This window comes from Lacerta agilis, chromosome 3, assembly GCF_009819535.1.
Source record: "Lacerta agilis isolate rLacAgi1 chromosome 3, rLacAgi1.pri, whole genome shotgun sequence".
Taxonomy (NCBI): Eukaryota; Metazoa; Chordata; class Lepidosauria; order Squamata; family Lacertidae; genus Lacerta; species Lacerta agilis.
In genome coordinates, this window is record NC_046314.1 from 67019666 (window position 1) to 67032957 (window position 13292).

Here is a 13292-nt window from a genome sequence, read left to right on the forward strand (position 1 = left end):
ACCAGTCTAGCTGCCGCATTCTGGATTAATTGCAGTTTCCGGTTCACCTTCAAAGGTAGCCCCACATAGAGCGCATTGCAGTAGTCCAAGCGGGAGATGTTAAGAGGTATGTCCTCTGCCAAGTGTTCTTATTGCTTTTGTTCACTATAGATTGACTCTAGACTTAGTCATGCTTCAAGAAGATGCAGGTTATACTGTTATATGTAAATTGCCAAATTAAGTGAGAGTGAAGTCAGAAATGGAACAGTTCTCTGTTGGGTTAGAAATCCTTTACTGAACACTGGCACAATAAGGTGCATTCATCTACAGACTGTTGTAAATATGCTCATATGTAACACAATACATTTGTAATAAGATTGGTTAGGTGTATGTTTAATGTATATAATGAAATACGAATTTTAAAAATAAGTTCAGTCACATTACTAGAGCAGAGATGGGGAACCTGTGGCCTCCCAAAGGCTGCTGGATTCCAACACTCATCATCAGCCCCCAGCCCACATGAGCAATGTTCACTGAACCTGTGTTTGTTGTGCCACCACCTCTTCTGTCTCATCCTTCCAGGATCGATGAAACACGGCAGAGAATGTCTCCTGAGACCTCTGCTGTTTTCGTCTTCCAACAAGGAAGTACACAAAAGGATTAATACTGCCATTGATTACATTAAGAATGCAGGAAATATTAAAGAAAGCCCCGTTTAGTTCTTTTTCTGGATGCCAGTATACTACAAAGGCTGAGATCCTGAGTGGCAATGCAAAGATGAGGAAGAGGACAACTGTGATAACAATGGTAAGGGAAAGTCGTGCTGAAGATCTTCGCCATACTTTGACCAACAGGCTCAGACTGCAAAGGACTATTATTGGAATAAAAATCACAAAAATTGTGAGAAGGAATAGATTTGCTATGGCATGCTTTCTGTAACATGGTTCTTCAGATGAAAAATAAGCTTGCCAGCAGGTGAAATATTCTACCCCAGTCACCACACAGGAGAAGAGCCATAGAAGAGCACATAATATGGCCGAGAGATGTTCTGGCCGATTACTATGGTACCAGAATGGGTAAAAAGCACCAAGACACCTCTCGATGCTAATGACTGTTAATAGGAAAAAACTGGTGTTGTAGCCAAAAAGAGCCAAGATATCAATTACAGGATATAGGTAGTTCTCAAAAGTGAGTTCACCCCATATAATCATACTGAAAACAATGTATATCGTGTAAGAGATGAGTACTGTGAAATCTGCAATTGCCAGGTTCAGTATATATACGGTGTATGTATTCCGTTTGATTCCACAACAACAGAGAAACCGGAAAATGGCTCCGTTGCTGATTAGTCCCAAAATGAGGACAGGCGTAGAAATAAAGGTCACAATGGTGATGATGACTTCATCTCTGGCAGTGCCACTTTGTGTCTCATTATCAGTATGATTAGAAAAGGACCTTGTCTCTGTAATCAGAGTGCTGTTGCACCCAGGTGCTGCTTGTGTTGGCATCTGGCTGGGCACTGTGAGAACACAATATTGAATTAAATGAGCCTTTGGATTGGTTCTTATCAGGACACTTCCCAAATGTTCAAGAATGCTGTCTTCCCTGTAAAAAAATGAAAATAATTCCATTATTAGTTTGCTCAGTATTAGTTCTGCAGATGGGCATTTCCAAGTGTTCATATTAAGCAAGGAAAATACACATGGGAATAATATAGAGAGCCAGTGTGGTGTAGTGGTTAAGAGCGGTAGACTCGTAATCTGGTGAACCGGGTTCGTGTCTCCACTCCTCCACATGCAGCTGCTGGGTGACCTTGGGCTAGTCACACTTCTTTGAAGTCTCTCAGCCCCACTCACCTCACAGAGTGTTTGTTGTGGGGGAGGAAGGGAAAGGAGAATGTTAGCCGCTTTGAGACTCCTTCGGGTAGTGAAAAGCGGGATATCAAATCCAAACTCTTCTTCTTCTTCTTCTTCTTTTTCTTCTTCCCTAAAAGTATGGAGGAGAAAAGTCCTCATAGATATAAGGCCAATTTAAGAGGCTTCACCAATGCTGCTTTTATAAAGGAAGAGCCCATGACTCGGAGGAAGTGGCAGAACATATGCTTTACCTACAAAACGTCTCTGGTTCAATTATTGACATCTCCAAGCAGAGGGGAAGGAGTATGGCAACCCTCACATTATTTTACTTTAGTTCAATATTCAGAAGATAAACGAGGTGTATTTTTGGAATACAAAGGAAATGTCTAGCTTATCAACAAGGAGTGATGTGGGGACAATATATTGAGAAAATTTTAAAATGAAGCAGTGCCAGCCCATGTCATTTTCTTGGTACAAAACACAAATGGTCCCCATCCACTCTCTGCCAGGACCAACACTTTAGCAAGCATTGTTGCACCATTCAGACTGGAATGCCTGACTCTATCTGCCTACTTTTATGGTGCCCTGAAACAGCTTGCTTTACCTTGCTGTATGGCAAGTCCAGTCCTGGAAACAAGTCTATTTAAGGTGAAGTGGGAGAGTCATCAAGCAGGAATGAGCCAACATTTTACAAAGAACATTTTACAAAGAAGGCCTTCCAGATGTTGCAGGACTACAACTCCCATCATCCATAACCACTAGTCATTCTGGCTAGGGCCATAAGTTAGCCAACCCTGGACTTTAAAAGAATGAAACCCTGTAAACAAAGATAAGATTGCTTGCACTTAACATGGATTTCACCGCTGCCCCCCTTCACATTGGTTTCATGAGTATGAAAATCTACTATATCTTTTTGGGAAATGGTTTGTCTGTCTTCCAGTTCCATCATTGTTCAACCTCCTTTTGCGATATCACTGTCAAACTTGGCACAAGGGTTCCTGAGGTGGAGGCAGCAGTCTTTGTTGACATTTGGAGATTGAGTGCCATTTTGAATCAAAATGGGGGACTGAAACGTGACTTTGGTGTGACCTCACCCATTTTTTGGCATAGGTTGGGCCACTTCTCAAGATTACCATCAACTATCTTGGCATGCGGTTTCTTGTGGTGAGTACTGCAATATTTGTTGATATTTGGATGCCAGAAGCCATTTTAAAGCAAGATGGTGGACCACAATGTGACTTTGGCATGACATCATCCAATTTTTGGCATGATGGGTCCAAGCTCATACTCACAATCTGGGCAAACCCAGGGAAATCCTGATCTGGCTCCAACTAAATTTGGGGGCAGGGCTAATGTTTGATTGGGGTTTTGAAACCCTAATTGTGAGGAGGACAGGGGAAAAAGGAAACAATGCATTCCCCTCCCTACTGACCACCTCATGAGAATACCCACCTCCCTACTTTGGCCACCTCATGAGAAGAGAAGACTCCCTGGAAAAGACCCTGATGTTGGGGAAGATGGAGGGCACAAGGAGAAGGGGGCGACCGAGGACAAGATGGTTGGACAGTGTTCTCGAAGCGACTGGCATGAGTTTGGCCAAACTGCGGGAGGCAGTGAAAGATAGGCGTGCCTGGCGTGCTCTGGTCCATGGGGTCACAAAGAGTCGGACACGACTGAACGACTGAACAACAACAACAACTGACAGTTGCATTGCAGAGACCAGTAACTCAACAGCTGCTGAGTGCAATTCAGTGAAGAGTGCAACCCTCTTGGGGAAACACCTTTGTAAAGTAGCACTCAGTATGTTCCCTGCAGCATCTGGCTGGCAACTCTGAGAACAGGAAGCTGGCCCAGTTTGATTCAGCAGGGCTCTTCTTATGTTCTAGAAATACAAAATATGTTATGTGCCACAAGAAGTGATTTCGTCTCCCCCCCCCCTGTAGTGGCCTTCCCCTCCCAATGGAAAACATATGTGTAGCTGGTTTTTAAACCAAACAAGGAAACATTTTTTTCAGCTTCTAATTCCGTGACTGATTACAAAACTTTATCTGAGAAATGCTGCTCTATTCAATGTGAGAAATCTGTGACCCTGATCTGAACTCCAGAACTCCATGATTCCATGGGGATTCTCCCAGTCTCATCTGTCTGCAAGGCACTTTTAGCAGAAGACTGATCTCTAAATTTGGGGTGACATTGGGAATTCAACAGAGGCAGCTAGGACTTTGCAGTGAAAGAGAGAGAGAGAGAGAGAGAGAGAGAGAGAGAGGCTATGATGAATCCTTTAGTGAGCATACCCAATATGGTCCTGAAACACACACGCACAGTATTCATCAGGGTCTCCTTTGTGTTTCCAAATTGAGGCTGCAAGGAATGCTACCCGTAAGAGTACATAATCCATTATATCCACCCAACTTTCCTGAGAAGTGAGAAGTTCCAGGAATGCAGTACTTACCAGGTTTGGATTGCCTTTGGAAGGAGATCACTGGAGGCTAACTGACTGCCTTTCTTTATAGATATACAAGTTAAGCATAGGTGGAGGCACAGCCAACCAAAGTCCCCCTCTCCCCTAAGGGACATTACTCCAAGATGTTTACAGAGCCCAACCTCAGATCTTATTGTCTTCCTCAGATTATTATTAATTTGAAAAACTTAACTATTTTCTGATGGGGTGTGTGTGTCATAGCTCCATCTGCTGATCCCAATTCTAAATGAAGCTGAAGGCAGCTCCTCCAGCCTCCAGGACAACCAGCCTCATATAACCAACATGCTTAAGTCTAATTAATGCTTGAAGGGGTTGAGACCATAGAATTAGCTGTCCAGCAAAGCTTAGCTCACCTTGAAAGGAACTAGATAACCATTCCTTTGTTCCCCTTCAGTCTACATAAGAAGTTCAGCATGTGAAGAGGCTAAGCTGGTTGCTCCTCCTTTGCCACATTGCTCTCTCAAGCAATTTTTCAGTTCCTTTGCTAATCATTTAGGAACTTTCACCACTTTGGAACTAAATGGAGTTTTACTGCCTTTGCAACTTCTCTGACTGATGTGTGGAAAAACACATGAACCTGACCTTTGGAGAGTTTATAAGTAAACCACTTTTAACTTACTAAACATGTGGTCTTTTCCTATGCTAGGGGAATAGGGGACTATTTTGGAACTCGCTTGGGAAGACATATTTAAAGGTCTAACAGTCTATATTTCCATGCTTTGCTTTGCTCTGTTTTCTATCACTACTGAGGTTCTCTCACCAGAATACTTGCTTCAAACTTGGTTCCTGGCATCCAGGGAATTCTCCCTTTATATATATTTCTTTTTCCTTGCACAAACACACATATGCTTTCTTTTTTCCTTTGTTTAATAATATGCTCTTGTGCCAGTTTTCTTCCCCCCCCCCCATTGTGCACAAGAATGAAAGCAGAACCGGCTGGATCAGGCCAATGGCCCATCTAGTCCAGCATCCTGTTCTCACAGTGGCTTGGGAAAGCAGGATTTGAACACAAGAGCACTCTCTCCTCTTGTGGATTGAAGCAGCTATATACATCGAGAACCTCCCAACTCCTGTGCAGCATCCTTTTCTCCCTTCCCTTCCTTTCGTGACTGCATTTTCTGTTTTGTTCTGCTGCTAGTTTTTTTTTAATTGAATTCTATCACACAACAAAACACACAAATTCTGAAGCATCTTAATGGTGTTATGAATTTGTGGGTGCCAGGCATCCAAAGTACCTGGGTCCAGTAGGTGTTAGAATTTAATTAGGGCTTGTGATGTTAAAACTAGGATATAGCCAATATTGGGCCTTGTGTATTAGGCCGTGTGCTATTGACACGTCTAATCCTTTAAGTCAAATGTCAAAAGCTAATTAAGCCAGGCTAACTTCCTTATGAGGTGATAACCTGGGGGGACAAGCCATTAAGAGGAAAAAGAATCAAAGGGTCTTGCCTTGAGGGGGCAAATTGTTGGGCTCCCTCCCTCTATTCAGAGTTAGATGATAAAGCCAAAGCTTAGCGAGGTTAAGGTTAGAAGCAATATGGGTTAGAGAAGGGAGTTGGGAGTTATAGGACCACTCTGCAGTAGGCAGAGCACGATGGTTGAATCTCTTCTTGAATCCTATTCTAGGCTGCGCCTATGGAAGGAAGACTCTTGGAGTGCTGATGCTGTGAACCTCTCCATTGTAGGCTCAGGTTGTATATATGTGTAAGTAAACCATCTATCCTAAAGACACCACAGTCTCCGCTGTGGCTCATTCCTGAAAGGAAACATGAACTCTGGGTAAAGCACCAGGAACCCCCTGGAATCTTGTACCACTTGGAGATTGGGGGTGGCATGCAGCAATACCAAGTGGAGAGAAGAGAAGCTGCCTCCTCACAAAGAAAGGCTTCACGATGGCCAGAAACCCCACACTTCTGCTGTGCCCATTGCTATGCATAAAGTCTATACCTGCCAAATACTTAGTCACTGAATTGGACCCATGGTCCCAAGCACACTTACCTGGGAGTAAGCCCCATTGGACTTAGTGGAGCTTACTTCTGAGTATACGGATATAGGCTTAGGCTGCCAGTGTAGTCTGTTGGAAATTATCTGATGAACAGTGAAACAAATTGAGTACTGTAGAAGAAAGGGGGGGGGAGCCAGAGAGCCTCACCAGTTGCTTTACTTCACTGTACATCTTAGCAATACCAAAAAAGGAAGAGCATGTCAGTTCAGTTTTCTTCTACGCCGCTGGAGGACAAGGTTCTGCCAATCTGAAAGCAGTCACATTTCTCTTGTTCAAATGGACACATTATTTGGCAAACACAACCAATATCAGGCCCGGCCTGCCCATGAGGCCAGGTGAGGCAACTGCCTTGGGTGGCAGGATCTGTGGGGTGGCAGATCTGGACTCTGCAGGCCCCATGACCTTCTCTGCCACTATGCTCAGATGCACCAGCACTTTGTCACCACTGTTAGGAAGCCTGTGCTGTGATGAGGTTCATTATGGGGAGAGGGCGTGGGGTGATACAGGTGCACTGAGGTTTTGGCCAGTACCGCAGCATAAGCAAGCTAAAGCTGCAAGGGATGAGAGGTGGCTGAAGCCTACCTCCTCCTCATCACTCGCAGCAGCGGTTTGCGTACACCCCAGTACTGGCCAGAGGCTCAATATGCTTGCGGAATCTCGCCTCCTCCCTGTGGTGAGACTCTGCAAAAGCTTTTCCTTGAGGAGAAGTATTTGTGGAGTCTTGCCCCCACTCCCCACCTGATTTATCTGTCTGCCTCTTCTTCCATTGCTACCCTTCTCGCGTTGCTTCCATCCTTGACAGCCTTGGCTGTTTTTGTTTAGTTACTTGTTGGCCTCCATCTGTCTCAAAATACAATGAATTTATTAAAATAGTATCTTGGAGGGTGTATTTGATTGCCTGAAATCCTGAACACGAGCAGTACAGTTAGGCAGATCAATAGAGGGTGTGTGGGAGAGTGGGAGAGAGAGAGGGGGGGGGGATTATATATGGATGGAGTGCAAGTCTTGTGTGAACCAGGGATGTAAGTGGGGAATGTTGTGAATGGTTTCTAAGAGCATGATCAGGTTGCTAACAAGGAAGAGACAGAAGCAGCCCACTAGGTGGGATGGAGTTGCTGTGCCAGCTTCCTGGCAGGTGGGCTACTGCTGCTGCATGCTGGGATGGAGAGGAGCAAGGTAGCAGGGAGGTTGGTGCAGTGCAAACACACCAGCAGGACCCAGTTTTGGTGCTCCTGCCAGTGTACCTGCACCAATCTCTTTAATCCTTTTATTTCATAAAATGTATACACTGCTTGATTGTAGGGGGGAAACCTCAAAGTGGTTTATGAAAAAGATAAAACAATGAAATTAATTGCTAAAAAAAGTTTCAGCAATAATTTGAAACAAATAGAAAGTTAAAACCACAATAGAAAGTAAAACGCACACAGATTTTCTAAATATCTGGGTATGCTTATATAAACAAGCATGTTTTTATCAGGCCCCGAAAACAATACAGTGAAGGTGCTTGCTTGATATAAACAGGCAGGGAGTTCCAAAGTGCATGTGCTGCCACATTAAACAATCAAGTTCTTGCAAATGTGGAAGGGATATTATGTGGCACCTGTAATGGTGCCAATTCCACTGATTAAAGCACGGCTGGGCAGTAAGGTGATTTCCTTACTACCTCATCCCTCTCCCGCTAAATAACAGCTGCCCAGCTGCCAGGAAGAGAGCATAGAGGCTCCACGCCGTCCAGTGAAGTGCTTCTGGGAAGATGATACGGTGTTGGATGTGTGTGAATGGAAAACTGGCACTGGAAAGGTATTCAAAGGAAAAAGCGCACCCATATTTTTTATTTCTCCAACAGTCACCATTACATTAGAGCAAAGGAAGCTGTGCTGTGCTGCTGATCCATGTACCTCAATGTCGTCCACTCTGACTGGCAGTGGCATTCCAGGATTTCAGATGGGAGTCTTTCCTGGACCTGCCTGATCATGGACTTGTGATCCTCTGCATGCAAAGTGTATGCTCTGCCAACTAGGCTATAGACTCTCCCCTTAGCCATCCGTACAAATTATAATCAACATTTGCAGATTCATCAAGTCAGAAAACAACGGTTTTCATGCTGTTTAAGCCAGACAAAATTTTCAGAATCTGAAGAGCAGCTAGAAAAGCCAAATTGTAGGAAATGGGCAGAGAAACAATTGTCCTTATGCTGCACTGCTTATAATATGCCTGGAGCAACTGTCAGTGCTGTCCTACACAAGTCTACTCAGAAGCCAGACCCTCAGTTCCTGGGGGAAACAGAAGTCGGGAGAAAGTTGCAATCCTGAACCATGTTTGCTCTCTGAATTCTAGAAGGATGCTATCAATCATGGGTAAAATCAAGGATAGGGCTTAACTTTTACTCAGAGTAGACCCATTGTAATTAATTTATATTATGACATTAGGTTAATTCCAATGAGCCTACTCTGAGTAAAACTTTGTTGGAAACTACCTCATATATTACAGTGACTAACAAAACAGATTATAGACTTAAGCAAAAAGCTTTAGCTTCTGTCTTCTTCAGCTGTTTAGATGTGAATCATAAATATTAAATTATATTATTACACAAAGATATTTACACACATGAATCTAACATTCCCGTTTTATATCAGAAATGCCATTATTAACCTTCTGTTCAACCTTCTTTATCATCAAAGAATAGAGAAGTAATCCATTTTAATTTCGTATCTAACCTTCCAAAAATCAATAAAGATTGCCATGCTTCCTTAAATTCAGGTTTTAAAGATTGGGCAATTATCTAAATTAACTGAAAGGAGCAGATTGAATTGCTGTATAATAACAAAATGCATGTATCTTATTAGCACTACTTACCAATTGCTATCCAGGGAACCCTTTCAAAATATTTCCTTCTATTCAGGAAGGGATTTGTGGTCTCCTAGAATTTTAACAGCTGGAAAATATATCTTGCTAACAGGAGAAAGAAGATGTTACTTCTTTGCTCCCACGTTATCTGCTTTCAACTCAATCAAACGCTCTTGCTGGACTTCCATTAGTTTTATCAGCATTTGGCAGACTGAATTTGACTGTCAAACAAACACATGTAATTATTTGAGAATATAAGGAGATGGAATTATATTTCCCCAAACCTAAGCCTATGACACATCTGGTCAGATGTTCATGCTGATCCTATCACGACAGGCTATGTCTATTAAATGTTTTCTGCACTCTCTTGGCAGAGGTTAGAAATACTATACATACAAAACCTCAACAATCAGATATTATTTGGATTGGGAAGAATGTTGGTAACCTGGATAAAGTTTTGAGAATTTAAATCTCAATAAAATTATTAAGACTGTATTCAGATTGGCTTATTTTCCTATGATTGCCATATCTCAAAAAGTGAAAATCTGGACACAAACATTATTGAGCTTTTTGGCCAAAGTTGTTTCCTTTTTTTTTTTTTTTTTGCAAAATCACCAAAATTTGAAAAATCACCAAAAAGTCAACATTTCCAACGTGGGCTGTTATGCACCTGGGTTCTCACATACATTTTTGCTGCTTTTCGAAAATTCTGCCCGGATGCCATTTTCGACGGACAAATCCTAGCTATGTCCGGGAAATTCCGGGTGTATGGCAGCCCTAATTTTGCACATGATGTGCCACACTTGAGCAGGTGAAACGGTCCTCAGCACCGCATCCCACAACGAGTCTCACACAGAAATTCTCTGTAAAGCCCTTGTTCATCTCCTCTGCCAATTTCAACAGGGGTGATTCTTGGCTGAATTAAAGTCTCTCCTCTAGGCTCTTCCTCCTTTTTCTAAGAATTGTATCAGTTTTCTTGAGGTGCCTTTGGTGTAATTGTACAAATCCAGCATCCATTTGGTGAAAATAAGGAAAAGGCATAAGTCTGCCATTCTGGGAGGAGAGTGAGTGAGTACATACGTACGTATGTATGTATGTATGTATGTATGTATGTATGTATGTATGGCAAATACGTACAGGATGATTGCAGATCCCAGAAGTGGTGTATGGATGCAACCAAGGGCTTTAGGTTGATAGTTTAATGCTTAACTTTATCTTAAGGTGGTCATTCAGGCACTGCTAAAGAAGAAATGTGTCACCAAAAAATGAAGACAATAGATGGTGCAGTTCTACCTAAATTTAGGAATAATTGTTATAATCTAAAGAGAAGTGCTGCACATCTCACCATAGTGGGGACGACTGTCCTTTCCTAACAGAAAGGGCTTGTTATATTTATCTCCTTATATGTATGAATTTATCTCCCCCCCCCATTTTGTTTTGGTTTTCAAACTCAAAAGCTCTGACCTAAACATACACAAGCCACATATTGCCCCACACCTGGATATTTAACAGGGCAACCTTAAACCTACCTACTCAGAAATCCCGGGGAATAAACGCGTACACAGGCTTGCAGCCAAACGAAGCATTTGCTCCTGGCAGGCATTAGGATATGGTGGAAGTAACCCTCCACTGACCTCTGCTGGTCATGGTGGGTGCTTTAATCCTTGGGCCCCTCCAGCAGCCCTGGCCAGCAGGAATCAGGAAAACATTGGATGCAGCAATCATTACTCTCTGACCCACTGCTCCTAGGGGTGAGGACTGTCCCGCTTGGGTGGATTTCCCCATTCATATATGTAGTCCTAAATATAATCTAAAGGGACACGGGTGGCACTGTGGGTTAAACCACAGAGCCTAGGGCTTGCCGATCAGTAGGTTGGCGGTTTGAATCCCCGCGGCGGGGTGAGCTCCCGTTGCTCGGTCCCTGCTCCTGCCAACCTAGCAGTTTAAAAGCATATCAAAGTGCAAGTAGATAAATAGGTACCACTCCGGCAGGAAGGTAAACAGTGTTTCCGTGTGCTGCTCTGGTTCGTCAGAAGCGGCTTAGTCATGCTGGCCACATGACCTGGAAGCTGTACGCCAGCTCCCTTGGCCAGTAAAGCAAGATGAGCGCCGCAACCCCAGAGTCATCCGTGACTGGACCTAATGGTCAGGGGTCCCTTTACCTTTTAAATATAATCTAATGATTACATGTACCATTTACAGGGTGGGTTGGTGATTCTAAAATAAAAGAATGCAATTTTGCTCACGTTCCCTTGTCCATACTGAGAATCACTATGACAATCATTTCAGAATTAGATCCCGCAAAATATCTGAAGAAGTGTGCATGCACACAAAAGCTCATACCAAGAACAAACTTAGTTTGTCTCTAAGGTGCTACTGGAATGATTTTTTGATTTTATATTTTGTTTTGAAAATAGATTTAGACAGCATAATAGTGCCACCCAGTGGAAATAGCAATAGTATACGATTCATGCTTTTATCATCACAGCACACGAGAGGGAACCTTTGCTTTGCAGAAAGAATATTGGCAAATGTTAAGATATGTAAGTCCCTTCCTCATTTACTTCTATCCTACTAATAGCATATCCAGGACTTGTTGGAGAGATAGTGTGAATCACAAGTGCATATTTAACTTACTGCTCACACACCAGGCAAGAGGTGGATAGTATTTATTCACAGGCCAGTACGCTCATTAATACCCAGCAGAGGGCAGGTGATGGTGAAGCTGACAGTGAGAACAGAGCAGCTGGGTTATCTCTTCCAAGCTGGGATCACAGCAAGGGAGATGTCCACTAGCCCTAAGAAGGAAACTAGTAAGTCCAAATAGGGCTAAATTAGGTTGTCAGTGGGCAGCTTGACAAGTAAGCAATAATGGGAGGCTTCATATAAGGACTTGATCAAAAAGTGATCTCTGTGTAATGAGTCCATAGGAACCCATTTCTTGAGTTCTAAAGCCAAGAATAGGATTCTGGAAAATGGACACATCTGGCTTGATATGTTTTTACCAAAAAATACTGAAGAGAAAATCCAAGAACTAAACTGGATGTATTCCACTACTAATTGTTCCCCATGGTGCCTGGAAACTGAATGGTACACAGCCCATCTAACCAAAGGAATTTTGGGAGGCTCCTTGTTGCTGAGCACTTGTCTGCACCACAGAAATTCATGATCCCTCAACATTTCGTGTGGATTGGCTCATGCATACATGGCGAACATTGGGGAATGCCAAAGCCAGCTGTTACCCAGGTGTGCTTCTGTCCTTAGGTGAAACACACAGGTAGGAGGGAAACAGGAATAGAGAACTATTCACGGAGATGGGGAGCCAGCCATTCTCTATTTCTCTTTCCCAATGGCTGCAACCTGAAACCTACACATGACGCAGCAAAGCCTCATCTGAATGTCTGCTGCCCTCTCACATTCCATCTTAAATTCTTTCCAGATGTGGGCACATGGCTTCACCACTAACCATTTGCACCCTTGCTTTTTTTTTTTACACCACCTACCCAAGAGTTCTAGAGAACCCAAAAGCTATCACATTGTTCTTTGGTGGCTTAATGCAGCTATCAGCTTAACACTGGATTCTGGAAAAATTTTATGGGCCACCATAGCTAACTTTACCTTTTTATGTCATTAAAAAAATAAAAATAAACTGATGCCTTTGATTGGGGAGAGGGATTTTAACTATTTAAAAGACTGGAATGGATTTGTTTTATGGCCCAAATGTTTACATTTTGTCCAGTGTTTGCTCTTAGACAATTGAACCTGGTGATGACATAGGTCTACTTTACAAGCTCATTGCAAGAGTGTACACAATAAAGATTATAAAGTACTCCTCAAATTAAGATTGCTCTCTTTTATTTACACAGAGTTGGAAACAAACCCTAGTGAACTCTGCAGGGCTTGTTTCTTAGTAAATATGGGTAGGACTAGGCTGCAAGCTGGTTTGCATGACATGGTAAGCCAAACTGTACAAATAAGCAACCTTCTTCCTCCTCCACAGTCTTTTTTACTCCACACCACACAGAGCTAAGGCAAGGTGTGGCTTAGGGTGTCATTCAAACTATGGCTCATGGTTAAACTCTGTAATCATGAGTGATTAAAAAGACTCTGGAGGACCAGAGGA

At 42.9% G+C, this 13292-nt stretch overlaps 1 protein-coding gene across 1 annotated transcript; it reads right to left on the reverse strand.

Moving 5' to 3' along the window:
• Positions 1-509: 509 nt before the first annotated feature.
• LOC117044621 (proto-oncogene Mas-like) lies at positions 510-9362 on the reverse strand. The gene is made up of 2 exons (XM_033145428.1): positions 9179-9362; positions 510-1584 (listed from the first exon to the last, which is right to left on the reverse strand). The coding sequence occupies exon 2, from the start codon at positions 1485-1487 to the stop codon at positions 510-512; it is 978 nt and encodes a 325-aa protein (XP_033001319.1). The 5' UTR covers positions 1488-1584; positions 9179-9362.
• Positions 9363-13292: the final 3930 nt, after the last annotated feature.

Coding starts and splice junctions, on each gene's coding strand:
- LOC117044621 (XM_033145428.1), bottom strand. CDS start 1,487: ATGCCAACACAAGCAGCACCTGGGTGCAACAGCACTCTGATTACAGAG.